General features: G+C 36.7%; 1 protein-coding gene across 1 annotated transcript in view; it reads left to right on the forward strand.

Moving 5' to 3' along the window:
* NUBPL (NUBP iron-sulfur cluster assembly factor, mitochondrial) overlaps window positions 1–21,606 on the forward strand; it is a 223,000-nt gene that overhangs the window by 180,085 nt on the left and 21,309 nt on the right. Inside the window, exon 8 of the mRNA XM_047075581.1 lies at window positions 16,040–16,125. Within this exon, the coding sequence (XP_046931537.1) occupies window positions 16,040–16,125 (86 nt within the window). The remainder of the gene's footprint in view (window positions 1–16,039; window positions 16,126–21,606) is intronic.

The raw sequence follows: 21,606 nt of genomic DNA on the forward strand, positions 1-21,606 counted from the left end.
CAATAAACATACTAACTTACATCAACTACACAACATTTCATTCTGGTAATAGATATCTTTTCTATGATATGGAATTTAAATATCAGTTGTAAGCTTTTATGTTGAATCTGTTTCTAAGGATTTTCCTAAATTCCAGTGGAGAAATAATTGTAAATTTCTCTTATTTATAAGCACTTTGGGAAAGTAATGGAATTTTAAAATGGCATTACAAATCAGCTATCTATTGGCAATAAATAACCAAGAAATACTGCTGATGCTTAATCATCAAAAGTTTTAGAAGCTAGATTTTTTTATAAGATATACACATTAGTCAGAAATATCAATATAGCATCATTAAGATGAATTTTTTAAGGCTGCCCCAAAGGGCAATAAAATGAATATTTTTGATATTTAAATTTATATGTAACTTTATTGGAGTCTGAGATTTCTTCTTTAGTGAGGCAAGCTAGAAAGTAAGAGATGGGAGTAAAGTGAGGTAATAGAGGAAAGTAGTTGAGTGTGCCTTTTTCAGAATCAGCATACTAGATAGTCTGCTTTTTCTTTTTTTAAGTAGTTTTGGGAATTTTATATTTCTAAATCTTAAGAATGCTCGCTAAATATTTATTGAATAAAATGTGCTTTCGGCACCTTGAAATTCCTGTTGCATGCTCCCAAAATGCTTACATCATTCACGTGGATAATATATTGATACACTTGGGCGAAATTATCATGTGTTCCCTGAACTGGGACTTGGTACCTTGAAACAGTTTAATTTACTTCACACAGATAAACTGATAGCCCTAAGAAATTTACTTTTGTTTACTCAGATAACAGCGTCTCTCTTTGGACAGGATTTATGATTATATCACTCTTAGAATTTATGCTTATATTCTAAAACCAACAGTGTGTAGATTAAGGTTAAGATTCCCTTTTTTGAAGATTTCTTTCTTATATGCTAAAATTTAACCAGTAATATTTCTTTATTCACTTCCTTTGATGAAGAGTCTGCCCTATAATAAGTAGGTCATTAATATCATATGATAATAAAAAGTAGTATTTTTTTGTTGTGGTGGTGGTAAAACATAATAGTTCAGTAGTATTGAGTATATTCATATTGTTGTGCAACCATCACCACCATCCAACTACTGAACTTTCTCATCTTCCCAAACTGAAACTCTGTATCTGTTAAATAATAGCTATTAATTCCCTCCTCTCCCTAGACCCTAGTAGCCACCATTCTTTCAGAAACAGTATTTTTTATGTTAAGATGAGGGAATAAGGAAAATATATTTTTAAAGATAGATAAATATTGATATATCTAATATTGGCTTTATACTTTGTTAATAAAATTTTAAATCAACAAATATTTATCCATATAAAGGTAGATTCTAAACCCTGTGGAGGATCCACAGACTATTAAATCACAAGCATTTTCCCTAGAGCATAGTTCTGTACCTTTTTTGATACTCAGACCTTTGAGATTTGATTAATATGTGGGTTTTCTGCAGGAAGATGTATTTGTACCTACAGAAACACTATTTTAATGTGTCATTTTAGGAGGCTCACAGTTCTCTGGTTAGAAGCCCCAGCTCTAGGTGACAGAGCAAGGGGAAGGGCAGGGGAACAAGTGTCTACTCTGAAAAGATCTACACTTCAGAGTATAAAAAGTGATGTATGAAAAATCTGAAATCTCTGCTGTGGGGGATCAAAGGACAAAGAGATCATGGATTTGAGGGGAATTGTAAAACTTAATGGAAATGAGATTTTTAAAATATTTATTTATTTTATGAGAGAGAGAGAGAGTGCAGGGATGGGGCAGAGAAAGAGGGAGAGAGAGAGAATCCCAAGCACGCTCCACACTCACTGCGGAACCTCACACAGGGCACAAACTCAAAACTGTGAGATCATGACCTCAGCAGAATTCAAGAGTTGGATGCTTAATGGACTGAGCCACCCAGGCATCCCTGGAGATAAGCATTAAAGAATAAATACAATACATTGTAGAGCATTCAAGATAGCACCGTACCTTATTTGCTTTGCTTTTTCTTGGCCTAAGGGGAAGAAGTCAGAAAATGAAACTTCGGGTGTTTATAATTCTATTATAGAAACGTAATATACCTTTTACTTCCCAAGTCTGATCCATTAAAAATAAATAGGGCCAGGTATTAACGCTGCTTTTGAAAATTCATAAATTTAGTGATTTCTGAACACTGGAAGTAAAATTATTGTTTATCAGTGTTTTCTAAATTTTCTTTAATGAGCATGTATATATTTAAATTTTTAAAAAGTAAATAGAAAGCAGTAATTCTTTAAGAACAGATTTCTGTATAAATTGGTGCCATGATTATTGCCTGTTATTAATAAACTACCATTTAAGGACAGTCTTTGATATATTAAGTTTATATTTAATTATCATAGGTATTATATTTTCTCATTTGCTTAAATATTTGAAGAGTTAGGCAGCTTTCCGAAGATCATACAGTTAATGGATCCTACCTGAGGCTCACACCAGTTCTGATAAAGTGTAAAGCCCAGGCTCTCAACCTCTACATAAAACTTTTTTAATACAAAGTCCAACACTGTTTGACTCACTGATTTTCTGAGTTTAGTTCTAGTCTATTCAAACCCATTTAAGTAGAAATTACTGTATTCTCATTGATCTCTGATAAAAATAAATTTGTTCATGAATATGCCTAAACCTGTGCAATCCTATATGATAAATATACAGCCAACGGTTTGTATGAGTGTTTACTAGGTTCACTTTTGTTTCTGTTTCAATTCCTGAGAGATTGCTTTGAGCCTCTTTAACTTGTCTATTCCAGGGAAGGTCTGGAGACAGTCTAGAAGCAGTTTCCTTTGGCCTGTAGGAGTAGAGCTCCAAATGATTCTTGGAAAGACCACTGTCATCTTTGGGCAGATCATTTGGCTAGTTTCCAGGCATGCTGGCTATCAGTAAGAGTTGTAGCGGTCAGTTGTTAGTACATTCATACTGTGGATTATTATGTCAATATTAAAGTTAACAACAATGAAAAGACTGGATTTTCTATACTGACTATATCTTAATTTTATACTTCGAAAAAAATCCAGCAGTAAAAGTATCCTACCAAAAGGATGTAATGGGGTTGGGGTAGGAGGCGGGAGGATACATGTGATTGTGATTGTGTGTATGTGTCTGTGTGTGTGTGCATGCACACTTGTGTGTATTGAATGCTTATGAGTTCCTGAGGTTTGGTTTAATTCAGGCCAGCATCATTTCATAGGTAACAAATCTGAGCTGTCTCCCAGGAAGTGTACCAAACCAGAGAGTTGCTGGCGTGGCTTGAATCATGGCTTTCATCAGTTTATATTATCTGGAACAGCCTGTCAGATTCATATCTGCCTTTCTAGGCCTAACTGAATTATCTCTTCTCTAATTATGAACGAAATTTTCCTTTTCTCTTATATTTGACTTTAGAACTCTTTTAAGATACTGTGTTCTACCTTTTCTTATGTCCTATATCCTATAAAACATGTAAGCCTTTTAGACTCCCATTTGAGCCCCTCTGTGATTTGACTTCCCTCTCCTTCCTGCCAAACTCCTTCACATAATCTGGAATCCCTTCCCAAAACCCTTATGTAGTTACTGCCCCCTCTTTCCTCCCTTACAAAGGCTCTGTCTTTATGTACATTTGACCCTCATTTAGACTATCTTTCTAATCAGTGGGTATCCATATCCTGCATACCCTTTATTTCAAATGTCTACTCCCTGTCATCTTTCTCCTATCCATAGTTGGGAATCATTTCTCTCTCTTTGGAATTTACATAGCATTTCATTTAGACCACTTCTGTAGCACTTCTCGTGTTCTCCATTCATAACCTGCATAACTGTGTTATCTTCTGTAACAGACCATTTACTCCCTGGGGGGCTAAGGATTTGTTTCATTCTTCTTTGTATTTTTCACAGTGCCAAACTCTGTTCCTTCCTGTAACCACTCAGGAAATGTTGAATTGGGGAATGAGTGTTTTATCTGTGTATCTGTATTATCTTCTCAAATAGGATGTAAGCTGCCTGAATGCAAGAACTTTTTCCTATTCATCATAGGACTTACAGTACCTTGAGCAGTAGCTTATGCAATTAATAGTGATTGAATAAATAACAAAGCTATTTGACTAGCTATCACTGTTTATGTAAACAGATTTGTACCTCCTTATCATTCTTACCATCTTGCTGACTCACTCCTGTGATCTCCTCCACCCCAACTGCTCTTATCCAGGTGTTTTCTTGTATAAGTTTTAAAAAGTATTTATTAAAAACATGCATTTTATTTTACTCTCCTTTTGCGAGAAACATACTTTCATTTTAAGGGTTTATTTCTGCTGTCCTTTTTCCTCTTTATGTATGATAGCTTTGTGGTCAGATGATACCTTTTAGTATTTGTTTTGGCATCTGGGAAATAGTGCTCATGTGGACACTTGCTGTTTGGTTACATGCAGGCTCTGTATTAAATTAGTAGTGAGAATCACTAGCATTGCTCCATTCTAAGACAATAATAAATTCTCTCATTTACTTCCAGGGATGCTTAGTAAGGTGCTAACTGCCTCTCTCTTTATCCTTACCTATGGAATATCTGCCTACACAACAGACTTAAAAGGGTCAAATTAGAGAATGTAGAAGTTCTATCTAAATGTATATATTTTTAGAAACTACTTGAAGGCTTTAAAAGAGTTTTTTGGTGGGATGGTGGTGATGAGATGTGAATTAGAAAGAGCCTTTGTATCAACTTTGCATATGTCTAAGCCATTCTTGAGAATGAAATGAAATGATATGTTTTGTATTTGGAAAGAGACATCCTTTTGGAAAATTTATGGAGGCAGACCTATATAAACAAAAAGATCCTTTTTCTGAATGCTAATTAGCAATTCTTTGTATGAGTTCCCTTTTTTGTTTGTTTTTTCTATCAAATAGATGACAAGCTCACTATAAGAAGAAACTTGAAGGAAAAAAAAGCCCTCCTCTTATTTGTGTTAAAAGTATTGTGTACCAACACAGTAATAAATATGTTGACAGCAGTATTAGTGGCTAATGATTTAAATTTGAGCTTACATGAGCTATTGAATCATTACAAATACCTAGTAGTTGTAGTAATTGCTAGAGGGAAAAGAGACAGAATAAAGGATGGGAAATAACCAATTATAGTCTTTGGATTTGCTCTTGTTGAACTTGCCATGGGAAAAAGGCAGAGTTGTCAGTGCTGGTTTTATTTTTCTTACTCCTTTTATTTTTCTTTTTTAAGTGATACAGTTTGCTGGGGTTTTGCTTGTTGTTTGTTTAGCTTGTAAATTAATTGTTGCCATACACTGAGTTGGGTGCATTCCAGGGTTGACTTCTGGGTTTTTTAAGACATGAGCTCTTAGGAATTTTTGAACACTTATCTGCTCTTCCATAATAGAAGAGGATTAATGTTTCTTTGAGGAACAGTATAAGTGCCTTGAACATTTTGAAAATACATGCACTGTGCTAGTATTTGAATTCTGATGGATATTACCTAATTTTTTCTTTCTTCCTTTGCTTTTTTTCCCCCTCCTTTGCTTTAACTGAAGTCCTTTGCATGACTATATGAAGACTATCTTAATTTGATTTGAGCTCTTAGAATTAAGTGAAGAGTGGATGCTTCACATCAAGTATGTGAAGCACATTTTCTAAGAGACTGGAGAGTTTTAATAAGTTGTTTCTATTATGATAGCTGTATTAGTCAGGGTCCTGACAGGAAACAGATGACATACCTCAAAAGGAATTAACAGAATGAAGTTAATGAAGGGACTGGTAATGAGGTGTGGGCAGCATTAAGGAAACCAGCAAGAGAAGGTGAAGTACCCAGGGACTAGTGACAGTAGGAAGTTATTGCTGTTCCTCTGCCTAATGGGGCCTGGGAATGAACTGTGTCGGTAGTACCTTGGGACTGCTGGAGCCATGGAAGAGGGTCTGCCTGTTGGCTGCTGTGGCCACAGAGGGACTTAGCCAAGGCCAGAACTACTGCAAGGCAGGGAGTGCATGAGGTAGGTAAGAATACTGCAATCTCTTTTTCCTCTCAGAGTCTTATATCCTGCTGGTACCTCCTACTGGCAGATCCCTATTGGAAGCCAGAGGGTAAGGGAACTCAGGTGGTACAGTCCACAGAGACCAGCTATCCAGGCACTGATCAGGATAGAGAGGGGTGGGGAATGAAGCAGAGCTTCGTGAGGGGAAGAAGTGAAGTGCAGCAAGTGCAAAATAACTAGAACACCATCTCCTCTTGGTCATCCTCCTTATAATTGTGCATTAGTGGCTTGCAGGAGATGAAATGCAGAGCAAATATTTGTGCCCTCCAAAAGTCTGCAGGCCAATACAGATACTAGTAGTACAAAGTAGTAAAAATCCATACTATCACAAGGTAAAATTTTACTGTTATCAAGTGTATGAACAGAATATTTATTTGTAGATAAGCAATGATAGAAGTACATTTTGTATAGTGGGGAATAATAGATGGAAGAATTTATTTTGATAGGATAGAGCTATGAACAAAAGTTGCCCTTCACTTTATTAATTAAAAATTGATGTAGGAGTGAAACTTTTGGAAACAGTTTTTATAATAGAAGGGACAAAGATTGAGAAGTTGAGAGGGGAGCCATCATGGTCCTTTCTTTGTTCCCTTTCTTTTTCTTTCAGGGGAGGGCAGAAGTGGCACAGAAAGCAGCCAAATAGTCCTAGTATATGGGTCCCTCCTAGAGAGGGAGTTACTGTATATGGCAGAGTAGTCAGCTAGATAATATGCTATGTTTGAGCTCAAGAGAAGCTACACTGGCAGACTAAAAATGACAAAAATAAGGTGATGCCCTTTCTTCCTGTCTAGGGCCCTTTCTGTCTGGACCGTATGGATAGAAGGAAGACCAGAGGCCTTTCTGCCTCTCACTCATTTAAATGAGATGAGGTCGGAATTTTAAATTAAGTCACTTTAATATTTCACTCACTGTTTAAAGTGAAAGTCATTTATTGCTTGTGAAAGGCATTGGGCAATTGCTACACTAACTGAACTCCTATTCACTTATCAAAGACACATGAGAAAAAGCTGGACAAGTCCACACTAGTGTTTTGCCCTCTACCAGCAGTTTATTTGGTCTAATCAATGATGTCTTTTATGATAACACTCTTTGGTTGCTAATTTGGACAGTAGTTTTGATAATATGAAAACCTACTGGGGTTTGGAGGATCAGAAACTTATTGTTGCTATTGTTACATAAATGACTTACCTTAGGCCATCTCTTGAAATAGTTTCCTTGTTTATCTGGTATTTACCATCTGAAAGGAATAGGTAACCTAAATAAAATCTTTAATTTTTTTTTAAATAACTGTTTTTTCCCTTGTTAATTGTTTTCAAATTTAAAATAATTCTCCTTTAAATATCCAGTACTAATCCTTTGGAAAACCCTTGAAAATTCAAGGAAAAACATTTGGCTATTTTGGATTTTAGTGCTTTACTTCCCCTGTAGTTTGACAGTTTATGATGACCTCAAACCAAAAAGCTAGAAACATGCTTATACTTTAAAGGTGGAAGACTGAGGTCATGGCTGTTTCTAGTAGTCAGAGATCTTACACCTTCATTTATGTTTTCAATTTGCAGAATGGAAGTTTGAAGGAGACCATCAATTTTGGACTTCTTCCATGTGTCCATGCAAATATTGGGCAGAGTTATAATTAATGTATATTTGTCAAGACTTGCATGATGTAGAAGAGAATTATTGTTTTATTTATCAAATTATAAAAATTGTTTTCAAAATAAATTTGTTTTTATACAAATTATAGCCAAGTGTTAAAGACTGTGTTCCAGGGTTTTATTATTTAGGGCATTCCTAGTACTCAGTCCAAAACCTCAGTCCTATTACATTGGGAATCAAATTATAAAATTAAATATAATATCATTGGTTATGAACTACACTTTCCAATCTAATTTTCAAAAAAATCAGTTTTTTAGGCTCTTGTGTTTACATTAACATATAAGTTGAAGTTACAGTGTATCACTTAACAGTTCAAAGAAATAGCTTGAGAATTAAGAAATTCTGAATTATGACATGGAAAGACCCAAAAAACCTTCCTCAAATGATTCTTACGTAATTAACTTTCAGAATCACTTTGTGTCGACCAACCTATCTAATGCTGGAATTCCTTGATCATTTAGCTTGTGTTTGGAAGAGAAGCTTCTAAGGTAGTTCATTCAGTTTCATTGTTTAAGAATTCCTGGGCACTTCTCAGGCGCCTGGTGGTTCAGTTGGTTAAGTAACTGACTCTTGGTTTTGGCTTAGGTCAGGATCTCATGGTTTGTGAGTTCAAGTCCCGTGTCAGGCTCTGCGTTGGCAGTGTGGAGCCTGCTTGGGATTCTACCTAGTTCTCTCTCTGCCACTCACCCTGCTTATGCTGTCTCTCCCTCAAAAGGAAATTTCTGGGCACTTCCTTCATGATATATGCCTAACAGCTAAAATTCCTTAATGTCTTAAAGGTCAGTGAATAGTATAATGACCAATGGGTAGTCAGATTCATATTAAAAACTACTTTTAAATTCATTAAGCATTTATATGTAAGAAAAATTACAAGCCCCACAGTCTATCATTTAAAAATTTTTGCACGTGATCATAGATTTTAGAAATTTGATCAGAATCTGAAGTTTAGGTCTAAAGAATATCTTCACATCTTAAATATAATAGTATTTGGAAATGGAACAAAGCTTTTCCATATAAAGTCTTAGTCTCTATTTCCCGAATATACCTGGTTAAATAAAGTTAGGGTAATTGGGGAGTAATAATTCTTCTCTGTAGATTTGTATTAGAGAAAGAATATGTATAAAAAGGGATATGCTTCATGATTAAACAAAAAGCCTGAGGTGGTGGTGCACTGTGGGCATGGACATGCCAAGCTATACATGTATCTAACAGAATTTGCAATGCAAAATATTAAATCTAAGAGTGCAACATGAACAGACTCTCACAGAAGAGGAAAAGAGCTTTTTTTCTGAGTTGTAGAGATGTATATGTAGTTGTAGGCTCCCCAAGGTGTTTACTGACAAGCATTAAAGATGGAGTCAAGACTGGAAAAAAGCAACGATTTTATCTTAATTTTACTGGAAACATCAGAAGTGAGGGGAGGAAGAGAGTAAGAGAGCAAGCGAGCATGAGTGAAGAGTGTGAGTTGTTTGTTTCCAGCTTGAGCTCTTTAAAATCTGAAAATCTCACTTGTCCCGAGTGGTTCCTTAGTGACCAGCCGTCTGGATTGCCCTGGTGAATTCTTTATTAACATCATTAAGATGTGATGATTGGAAGCCCATTCCCTGTTGATTCCATTATTGAAGAGCCAATCTTTGTCCCTAAAAGCAGACATACATGCAGATTCCTTTGATGAACTTGAATTCTTATTAAAGTTCCGAAGTGCACACTCTCTTTCTCACCAGTGATTTTGAACTACTGTGGTTTCCACTAGTTATTGTGTTTTTATAATTCTTTTTGGCAGCTATTAACATAATTTCCTGTATCAAAATCCATTTCTTTTCTTTTTAATGATTATTTTTGAGAGTGAGAGCGAGAGCGACAGGGGGGTGGGTAGAGAGAGAGAAGGAGACACAGAATCTGAAGCAGGCTCCAGGCTGTGAGCTGTCAGCACAGAGCCTGGTGTGGGGCTCAAACCCATGAACCGCAAGATCGTGACTGAGCTGATGTCGGACGCTTAACTGAGCCACCCAAGCACCTCTCAGAACTTGTTTCTGAAGTGAGCAAAATCATGATTGATCTTAAAATTAATAAAACATATCCCTTTGTGACTGTAGTCAACTCTCTATTGGAATGGAGCAGAGGGGCCAAAACAGTGACTAATGAAAGAATTATTTATATTTCCTGTTGAAACACAGTCTGAGGGTACATTTGAGGTAGATTTGCCTTTTAATCATGTTTTGCTTAATCAGATACTAATATTAGTGGACATTCGTTGATCTTACAGCAATATATATATATATATATATATATATATATTTTTTTTTTTTTTTTTTTTTTTTTTTGGTACAGAGAGAGCGAGCATGTGTGAGTGGAGGAGGAGAGAGGAGGAGAAAGAGAGAATCCCAAGCAGGCTCCACGCTCAGCACAGAGCTCAACACGGAGCTTGATCCCATGACCCTGGGATCATGACCTGAGCAGAAATCAAGAGTCAAAGCTTCAAGGAACTGAGCCACCCAGGCACCCCCCAAATAATTTTTATAATTAAGAAAATTTGGGGGTTGCAGAGAAGAAAGATGGGGGGTGGTTAAAAATGCTAAAGCGAATCTATGTTGTAGTTAATAAACAGTGATATATTTGGTATTATTTATGTTAAGCTAGCAGAACTTGAATGATTATTTTCTTTTACTACAAGTGTCTTTAAATAAATCTAGGAGAATCAGAGCAGTAAATATTAGATTACTGTGAACATTAAGAGTAGCAGTTAGGGGGTGCCTAGGTGGCTCAGTCAGTTAAGCGTCTGACTCTTGATTTCGGCTCAGGTCATGATCTTGCAGTTTGTGAGTTGGAGCCCCACATGGGACTCTGCTGACAGTATAAAGCCTGCTTAGAATTCTGTCCCTCTGCCTCTCTCTCTCTCTGCCCCTTCCCCTTGCACATGCACATACTCTCTCTCTCTCTCTCAAAATAAACTTAATTAAAAAAATTAACAAAAAAATAATAGCAGTTAATTTGTTCTTTTAAGTCTTAGTTGACTTTATATTGATGTACTCAACAGAGTTGTAAGGTATGGAATTACTTATCTAAATATAATTATGAGCAGTTTTTTGTTGTACATATTAGATTTCAACACTGAAGTTCTCAATAAAGCATGGGAATTAGATATAATTTATGCCCTGAGACATATAATGGCACAGTTGACTAGTTCCACACTAGTGTAATTATGATCAGCCTAACAACTAGAATAATGAGTTTTAAATGTTTAACTACTCTGAACTCTGACCCAAATTCAGATAGGCAGTTCTAGATTTTCCTCTTGATAGTCAAGAGAATTAGCAATTAAAACAATACTCTAAATAATTATTGTTTAGGATGTTTACATATTTGCCAGAATCTGTCAAACCATCTTTTATAGTAAATCTCAGGTGTTAAAAAGTCTTTTAAAAAGATTGTAACTCACGGGTGCCTGGGTGGGTCAGTTGGTTAAGCATCTGACTTCGGCTCAGGTCATGATCTCACGGTTCATGAGTTCAAGCCCCATGTTGGGCTCTGTGCTGACTGCTCAGAGCTTGGAGCCTGCTTCCAATTCTGTGTCTCCCTCTCTCTTTGTCCCTCCCCTGCTTGCTGTCTGTCTCTCAAAAATAAACGTTAAAGAAAAAAAAAAGATTGTAACTTGGAATATAGCATTTAAAAATATTATTTAATTGTTTGGACTTGGATATTTACTCTAGGAAATGGATAGAAAATTCTTCATGGAATTCTTGAGAAAGGTTTTATTATACTATATTTTTCCCCCGGACAGTAATTCCATTTATTGCAAACTGAACATTCTCTTTGTTGCTGCTGACCTTGCTCGTGGTCAGTACAGGGAGCACAAACCCTCCGTCAGAAGAGTGAAATGACATCATCAGTGAAGGTATTAAAGGGAAAAAAATTTGGGCTAGTTCATATTGATTCATGTTCCAAGAGCCCTGAGAAAAATGAAAATTTATTAGCTAGGCATTCAAGAATCATAAAGATAAAATGTAATATCAGGTTTGAAGACCATGTTTAAAAAAAGAGACAACATGAAAAAAATTAATATAATTCCTTTAAAATTTAAAAATCTAGGTTGTGATGCACAGATTGATTAATAATGATTAAGTTTAATTTTACTATATTAAAATTTTGTATAGCAAAAGAAGTAGTGATCTTTATGTATGCATGTGAGTAAGTAAGCAATCTCTACACCCAGCGTAAGGCTGGAACTCACAACCCTGAAATCAAGAGTCACATGCTCCTCCAACTGAGCCAGCCAGGCACCCCAAGAATGGCACACATCTATTTATGTGTGAGCCAGTTATTTTTTGTATTCTTTGAAGAAGGCTAGAAAATTTTTCTGTCAGCAGTGTCCTAAAGACTGATTGCATTGTGATTAAGGACTTAGTTATTTAAGAACAAGTACATCATCAAAAAAACTCTTACACCAAACCCTCTTTTTTTTTTTTTTTTTCAACGTTTATTTATTTTTGGGACAGAGAGAGACAGAGCATGAACGCAAAGAGGGGCAGAGAGAGAGGGAGACACAGAATCGGAAACAGGCTCCAGGCTCTGAGCCATCAGCCCAGAGCCCGACGCGGGGCTCGAACTCACGGACCGCGAGATCGTGACCTGGCTGAAGTCGGACGCTTAACCGACTGCGCCACCCAGGCGCCCCCCAAACCCTCTTTTATAAACGTGGCTGGTAGTTCCAATGGAATGTTTATGTTTTGTAAGCATTTTATGGGACATAGAAGATGATCATTATCCTTGTCAAAAAGTTATTAATTGATGTATGAATGGTACTATTTAGATTACAAAGGAACTCAGATGGTGTGGATGCTTATTTGTGATACTGTGTTAGGGTCAAGTACAGAGAAAACCAAGGCACTTTAATCCTTCTCTGTAGGATCTTATAGCTGTCAAAATAATGCCACCAAACATTTTTATAACACTTTTACATTCTTTTTTTTTTTTTAGTGGAACATAACTTTAAGTTAAATAAGAACAATGGAAATAGGTGTATTTTACAGAAGAGTTTATTGAGATGTATTGAGATTTAGTGAGCTATTCAAGGATATATAGTTACAAAAACATAGTAAACACCACTGGAATCCAGAGCTCTTGACTCCTGGTTCAAGGAGTTACCAACTAAGAGTTCATGCAGCATTAGTCTAGGATAGATGATTTGAAAATACAGGAAAATTGTTTAAATGACCTATTTTTCATTAAGTGACTGTTTTGTGCAAGGTATTGTACCAGTTTTGTTTGATAGAAAATGAAAAAAAAATTGTAACTACCCATGAAATTATATTGTATAGTGGTAATACAAATAGTAGACAAAGGCTATTTAAAATAATAAAATGATAGGGGCGCCTGGGTGGCGCAGTCGGTTAAGCGTCCGACTTCAGCCAGGTCACGATCTCGCGGTCCGTGAGTTCGAGCCCCGCGTCGGGCTCTGGGCTGATGGCTCAGAGCCTGGAGCCTGTTTCCGATTCTGTGTCTCCCTCTCTCTCTGCCCCTCGCCCGTTCATGCTCTGTCTCTCTCTGTCCCAAAAATAAATAAACGTTGAAAAAAAAAATTTAAAATAATAAAATGATTATATTATGTGAAAGTTAAAAGTACTTTTTAGGGCTAATGCAATAGTAAGCCCCCTATATACTGGTATATAATTAAGAGAGAATTTGTAGGAAATAGCCAAGGAGTTTTTATTTACATGTGAAGAGAATGGCTCTGAGATTGAGGGGCCATTATTCTTTGAGGAGGATAGCATTTCACATTTACTTAAATAGGTTTATTGAGCAGTCAGATTGAACAGGAGTGGTTTCGGAAACTTTAGTTAAGAGGAAATGCTAAAACATTTAATCAGAGGTAGCTGAGACCTTGGAGACTATCTAGTTCTTGCATTAATTTTACAGCTAAGGAAACTGAGACCTAGAGTGATGCTGAGTTACTTGCCAAAGGTCAGTCACACAATAGATAGGGACAGTACTAGAATCAGATTTCTTCTAAATGCCTGGATATGAAAAAGCAATGAAATAGATTTATAACAGGACCTAGCAGGTGGCAAATTGTGGATGTATATTGGATCTATCGAGTTAGAATATAATTTCTACGGAGGTGTGATTTCCGTCAATCTTTGAAAGACAAGAAACAGAATGCTCGACTAGTTTTTGGTTCCTTGGGTAGAGCAAATAAAAATAGAAGGATGTAGTAATCCATGGAGCAATTTGAAAAGCAGGATGAGCTGCCTTATGGCATATATAAAAATGACCTTCCCAGCAACATCTAAGACATTTTATTAACAGCAGTAATATAGATAAGAATGGTGATACTATAAGCAACAACAACGGCAGCTTCCTTTTACTGAATGTTTACCCTCTGTCCAGACATCATGTCAGGCATCTTAGGTACATGAGTTTAATTATTTCATCCTGTGACCTAGTATTACTGTGCCATTTTGTAGATGAGGAAACTAAATCTCAGATTGTTACTACCCTAGTTACAAAGGAAGTTGGCTATTGAATAAAAATTTGAATTCTAATTTTGTTTCCAAAGCTAGTGTTTTTCAAACTTGAATAATGAATAAGCCCTCCTTCTAAAGGTAAAATAATCTGCCCCATACCCCATATTGACTTATTTTTATTATATGACTACTTAACAAAGTATAAATATAGTATAAATATAAATTCCTTAAGCTCGTAGTGCTTATATAATTTTTTAAATAAAAAATATTATAGGTTAAATATAAGCAAAACTAAAAAATATTATAGGTTAAATATAAGCAAAACTTTAAAGATCAATAAAATTCAAATTAAAGACATTAATTTAAAAGAGGAAGTGTTTTTCTTTTTTCTTTCTTGCTGGAATGAAAATATTGATTGCAAGATGAATTTGTAGCTAACTCCTCTAGCATAGTTCTTTTGACTTTGATATGCCTGTATTGCCATGTGCTTTGTGATAACTTGGTTCCCTGCCACTTGTCTTTATTTTGACTTCTTCAAAATGTCCCTTCAGACAATACTTTGTTGTACCATTTGACCTTCATTTGGTATAGTCCATTATTTATTGTTGATTCTACCTCTGTTTTCATTAGTTGTGATGAACTACTAACCCCTTGGTGCCAACTTGGTGGTTTGTGGTTCTGAAAGGTCATGTCAGTATGTATTTAGTTATAACATGATGGTCATCCAGGTAATGTAGAATATGTTTATGTTAATTATTTTTCAGGTTACTATCTAGAAGAACCTACAAAATTTAAGAAATTACAAACTGCAAATCATAACCAGGCCTCTGGTGTTTCCACTTAAAGACAAAATTACATTGCACTTTCTCTAAAAACACTATACCATAGAACTATCCGGTTTCTTCGGGGTAATAATAGAGACCCAGGAAAGCCTCTATCTGCACCTACTTTCAGTGCTACCTTCATTTAGGCCACCACTATTTTGCATCTCAATTTCTACCACAGCCCCTAGTTTTACCCCTACCAAACTATTCTTCACAGTGCATTCCATACTAGTGAGTTTTCTGTAATACAAACTTTTAGGACTCAGCTTGGGAGTCATCTCTTTCTGAAACCTTTCCCCTACTGCTTCTCCTTACCTTCTGCTTTTTCGCTATCCTGACCCCTAGATTGAATTGGTTATCTTTCCTTTATTTCTCCTTTATAATTCCTTAATATCGAGGAAGCATATCTCTGTTACAGTGCTTAGTACATTGTGTTATAATCCTTAATTTTTTGGTTTTCCAAGTAGACTATTAGCTTCTTTAAAGTAGGTCCTACCTTGTGCATCTTCTAACTAGCACATTGTCTGAATGGAAAGAAAGTTCTGATGGTATAGCTGTGATCTTGAATCACTGGTCATTTGGGGTTTTTTGTTTGTTTGTTTTTTGTTTATTTTAGAGAAAGTGCGAGCATGGGAGAGGGGCAGAGGGAGAGAGAGAGAGAGAGAGAGAGAGAGAAAGAGAGAGAGGGAGAATCTTAAGCAGGCTTTACACTTAGCACAGAGCCCAGCGTGGGACTTGATCCCATGATCCTGGGATCATGACCTGAGCCAAAATCAAGTGTCGAATGCTCAATCAACTGAGCCACCCTGGCACCCCCCAGTCAGTTGTTATTTTAAAAGTGAGTAGTCAAAAATAGGCAAGAGCGAAGAAGATATTTCTTCATCTTTCCTGTGCAAGTATGTAAAATTTATACAGGTTACCTATTTAATGTAGTAGACTCCGTTAGCCTGTAAGCAACGTAATTTTAGAAGCAGTCTTTTCATAAAGCATTAAATGATGGCATCATCTTGCTTTCTCTTTGCTTTGTTTTTCAATGGTTAGGTGCTGTGATTGTCTCCACACCCCAGGACATTGCACTGATGGACGCACACAAGGGTGCTGAGATGTTTCGAAAAGTCCATGTGCCTGTAAGCATGTATAGCTTCACTGTTACGAGACACTCTTAACTGAAGAAGCAAGTCATTGAGAAATACAGCCCAAATTTTAATTTAGTTCTTTACAGAAATCTATATGAAAACCCTACTTTATCTTTATGGTTACTTTAACAACACACATATAGGTGCAAATGTGTATGCACGTTATATTAGTCAAGAAAGATTCTAATTGCACTAAAATATTTTTAAGAAGTCTAAAACATCCTTCATGTATGAGTTTTGTGAATAAATACTACCTTTCCAAATACTGAAAGCTATTATTGACAAAAAAAAAAAAACAACAAAAAAAACCCCACCTGAGTGTTTAGGTAGATACACTTGAATAGAGCTCTGGTGGGAAGACAGTTGAAAAAAGTGACTTTTTTTCCTTGTTTCCAGTTTAACTCATACATAGCTCACTGTCTTCTAAAATGTATCTGAAGATTTTCTATATAATATGACAAAACAAATTAATATAATATTAAGCCAAAGAACTATTGAAATCAGGGTTAGAAGTGAATTTGTAAACAAACTGCATGCCATTGAGGGACTTAAATTCATATGAGAAGTATGCCGTGAATTTTCTAGCAGCCACATAGAGTTTTTATAAAACTGTCCATTTCCATGAGGTTAGAAAGAGCTTGAAGTTCAAGGGAAAGAGAGCTGAGACCAGAGAGGCATAAGTCTCTCCTAGGTTCTCAGAAAAAAGAAATCCTTTATATAATGAACACACTCTCATTACCTTTTCTTAAAAACCATAAATAGGGGCATCTGGGAGGCTCACTCAGTTAAGCATCCAGCTCTTGATGTCGGTTCAGGTCATGATCTCACAGTTCGTGAATTCGAGACCTGAACTGGGCTCTGCGCTGACACCTTGAAGCCTGCTTGGGATTCTCTCTCTACTCCTCCTTTGCTTGTGCTCTCTTTCTCTCAAAATAAATAAATTTAACCAAACAAAAAACATAAATAGGTTTTTTCTCCAAGTGTGCATCAGTGTAAGCAAGTGGTCTTGTGCCAGAATACAGTTTAGAGCAAGCATTTGTGTACAAAGGCAACATGATGCCTCCATCTTGGCTATCAGATGGCCTTGATTAATTCAGGAGTAGATTTTAAATCTTACAGGACAGAGTTTTTTAGACTAGGTATAAGTAACACCCACCCAAATAACTAAATATGAATACTTTAAAAAATATGTTTATTATTTATTTTTGAGAGAGAGAGAGAGAGCAAGAGCAGGGGGGGGCGCAGAGAGAGAAAGAGAGAGAGGGAGAAAGAGAGAGAGAGGGAGAGGGCGAGAGAGAGAGAGAGAGAGAGAGAGAGAGAATCCCAAGCAGCTTCCACGCTGCCAGAACAGAGCCCGATGCTGGGCTGGAACCCACAAAACTGAGAGATCATGACCTGAGCCGAAATCAGATGCTTATCTGACTGAGCCACCCAGGCTCCCCACTAAATAAGAATACTTACATGGGATTTTAAAAATATAAATCAGCAAAAAGTTAGAGGGCTATCAACCGAAAACTGAAAACGAGTTATCTGTAATCTTTCTAGCAGAAATTAGGTAACAGGGCCAGTGGTCTGTTACTGCCACTTCAACTAGGATAACAGTCATCCTATCAGCATGTAAGGGAATGCTTAACTTCTCATTCTGTAAGATAAGGGTAGAGACCTATGTACAGTCTACTCAAAAGCATCATGCAGTTCTTGAGGGAAAAGTCTTTTAAAAAGCTGAAACCAGCACTTTTTATTTCCCACCCTGTAAATTATCATTGCATACACCTATTTCAACTGATGCTGTTACTTGATGGGACTTCGGCTATGGGTGAGGTTTTACATGCACTTTGCTAGTTGGATGTCTAATGACCAAATTGATGGGATCTAATGACAGATTCAGTGTATGTATCTGTTAGTCTTTTATGTTATTTTCACTTACCTGCAGCACTTGATATATATTGCCCTATAAGTAAAGAGGCAAACAATCTCAATTGTTCCAACAGATTTTTCTCTAGACTCTGGAAGAAAGGGTGAGGCAGAGTCCTATGGAACATAACAGCGGGGAAGAGGGAAACACTAAGTCCAGGTTAGGCTATTGCTAGGTGGGTGCCACTGAAGAATAGAAGCAAGGAAATACAGTGAGGAAATATTTCACATGCAGGATCTTGGGCTGCAAAAAGCTCATAGGACTAGTGCAGAATTAGCTAGGGAGTGAAAGAGCTGTTTGTGACCAGAAAGTAAATGTTGCAGTTTATGTGTGCAGAGTTGGAACACTTCTGGGTAATGACAAGGTCCCAGATGTGGTTGGTCATGGGTGTGTGGGGCTGAAGTGGAATAGATGTAAAAGTCATCGGAACTGCATAATCCCAAGTTAGCTTTTATGACATCATCCTGTATCTTTATAATAGCCCTCTTTTTTTCACCCCTATGTTTCAATTATATGCCCTCTAAACAAGAGGGAAAAAATTTTAATGTTAATTTATTTATTTTTGGAGAGAGAGAGAGAGAGAGCGAGCAGGGTGGGGGCAGAGAGAGTGGGAGAGAGAGAATCCCAAGCAGGTTCTGCATTGGCGGTGTGGAGCCCAATGTGGGACTGAAACTCATGAACTGTGAGATAACGACCTGAGCCAAAATCAGGAGTCAGATGCTTAACTGATTGAGCCACCCAGGCACCCCTAAACAAGAAAAATGTTTAAAGGAGGTAAAATATGTTAATCATCTCAGAACAAGGTGCTCAGTAATCTTTGCAAGCGAATGAGTGAGAACGTTGCAGCAATGAGCTCTGTAAACACTGGGACAACCATGGTGCAGCTACATTGTAAAGGGGATCCTGGTTATGTGTGGGATGTAGATTTGATGACCTCTGAGATACTTCTGGCATTTAAGAGCCTTGGAGTCTAAGTAATCATAAAGCATCTGAAATTAGAACGTGTTCCATAAATGCAAAGAAGAAATGTTATGCTTTGTTTATACCACTTTATTTCATTGTTGCCTGGTCTTTAGTCTTGCTTTCTGTTTTTTTCCCTTTTTGAAGTGCATTAGTTACCATGGAAACAATGATGTCATTGGAATTCATTGGTATGGACAGAGTTTAGTAATGTCTACAAGAACATTTTGAAGTTAATTTAAATGCTTTCTTAAAACTCAAGGCTTGGATAAGGGAAGGAGAAGAAGAAATGAACTATTAAATTCTCCGTTCTCTGCCTGAAATCATATCAACTCTGCCAAATCCTTGATTATTTCAGTGTTTGTAGGTAGACTGTTTTTTTTTAAACAATAAATTTTTTTCAGGGGCATCTCTGTGGCTCAGTTGGTTAAGCGTCTGTCTGACTCTTAATTTCGAATCCGGTCATGATCTCATGGGTTCAGCTCTGCACTAACAGCATGGAGCCTGCTTGGGATTCTCTCTCTCCCTCTCTCCCTCTCTCTCTGCCTTTCCCCTGAGCATGAGCACTCCCCACCCCTCCCTCTCCCTCTCTCACAACACACATGCATACACACACAAAACAAATAAATTAAAAAAAATTTTTAACTTTACACATTTTTAACAGTGAGTACTTTTTGCTTGTGACATTCTAACACATTTTTGTTGCTTCTTGTACAAGGGAGGTCCAGGCACCTCAGTTTAGAGTCCTTCCCTTACCATTTGAACTTTTAGAGTTACAGGGATTTCACTCTCCAGCCCTTCCTTCTTGGGCAGTCTCTTTACCAGCTCCTGAAAATTATATTAAAGTATGTTTCTTCTCTTACTCTTTCTATAGGTAATGAACCCTTAATTTTAATTCAGTAGATAGCTTATTCTACAAATATGTATTTACTCATATTGAATGCCTTCCATAAGCAAAGTACTGTGATAAGTTCCCTTGGTGATTTAAAAAAAAAAAAAAAAGGATGAAGCCTTTTCTGTTAAGTTCCTTATGGTCTTGTGGACTAGCTCCATTATGGTGAAGGTGCCCTGAATTCTGAGGAGCATGAGAACACTTTCTTCTCTGAGCTATTAAGTAGGGCTTTCATGGAAAAGTCATGATTTTTTCTATGCCCCTGTTATTTTGCATATCCTAGTCCCTTGCCTGATAAGCCATTGTTAGCTTGGGAACTCATATGCATGTTTCAAATTCTTGCTCAGGAAATTTACTTTCTCTGGAAAGCTTTTCCCAAATTCCCAGAAAAGGTTAATCTTTCTCTGAACTACTGTATCATATACCTAGTTTGACTCTTATCCCACTACAGTTTACCTGTCAGTCTCCACAGAAGAATGTGAGTTCCTGGAGGGCAAGAAAACATGCCTTAAATATTCTTAAATACTCAATTACCAAGTGTATGATAGGCCTAAGGTAAATACTTATATGGACATTTGACCTTGGATATAACGCCAGCCACAATCTGCTGTTGTCTTTATTCCTCAGCTCACAGGTCACTCTGCCTTGCATTCTCTCTGCTACAGTGAAACTGGTCATCTTCCATGTATTTTAGATTGCCACAAAGTTTCTTTCTTCATGGCCTTGAGCATGCTGTTTCTCCACATGAGAACCATTTTTTTTTTAACTTACCCTCATTTTTTTTTTAACTTAGTAGCTCCTTTTTATCCTTTGGTACTTAGATTAAATGGTTCTTTTTCTGGGAGACTGCCCTGTCCCTGTTAACTAGGTGAATTCTTTCTAGTGCATGATCTAGTAACACTCTATTTCTCCTTTTTAACTGTTTTCATAGTTGTCAGTACTTTCACATTTGTAGTGCCAGACTATAAGCTCTGAGTGAAGGCACTCCTTACCTCCCTCTGTGCCAAGAACATATTGTTGCTTACTAAATATATACAGATTAAATGAATGGAATAGGATTTTCATAGCTATCGCAAGGGACTGGAGGGACAGAAGTGAGTCTGAAAAGAATCAGGAAATCACAAGTTGTGTTCAGGGTTGTTCAGTTTCTCTATAGTTGAGGTAATGTTTGCCAGTGGTTATACTAGGCCCAGGTTTGGTAGAGCTTTAACAGCTGAGCTAAGGATTTAGACTTTGTTCTTGAGATTTTTAGAGGAGTCCATAAAGAATGCGGGAAAGGAAATAATTAATTGATTTGAATGGAACTTTAAAAATACTTAATTTGGTGGAAATGAATAGAAAGGACAGGAGCCAGGAGAGTGTGGAGGCATGAAGGAAGCATTTGCAATGGTCAGAGTTACTCAAACTGCAGGTTGTAACCCACCAATGAGTCATGAAACCAATACTGTGAGGGATGAAACCAAAGGTTTCAATATCCAGGTTAATTGCTCTTAAAAAGAGAAAGTATTATTTCATAAAGATTTGGTCTCAGTTGTCAATACATAGAAGTGTACATTTGTATTGATAAACACTTAAAATATTTCTCTTATGGTAAGATAGTTTTAATAATTTGGAAAAACACCACTATAGGTGATAGGAAGTAAGGGTCTGATGTAGTATAACAGCATTGAAAATGGAAAGGGGAATAAATGTGGTGGACGTTTTG

The sequence above is a fragment of the Lynx rufus genome, unplaced genomic scaffold, assembly GCF_022079265.1.
Source record: "Lynx rufus isolate CCGP_SWC_20201006 ecotype Redwood Valley unplaced genomic scaffold, mLynRuf1.p SCAF_13, whole genome shotgun sequence".
Lineage (NCBI taxonomy): Eukaryota > Metazoa > Chordata > Mammalia > Carnivora > Felidae > Lynx > Lynx rufus.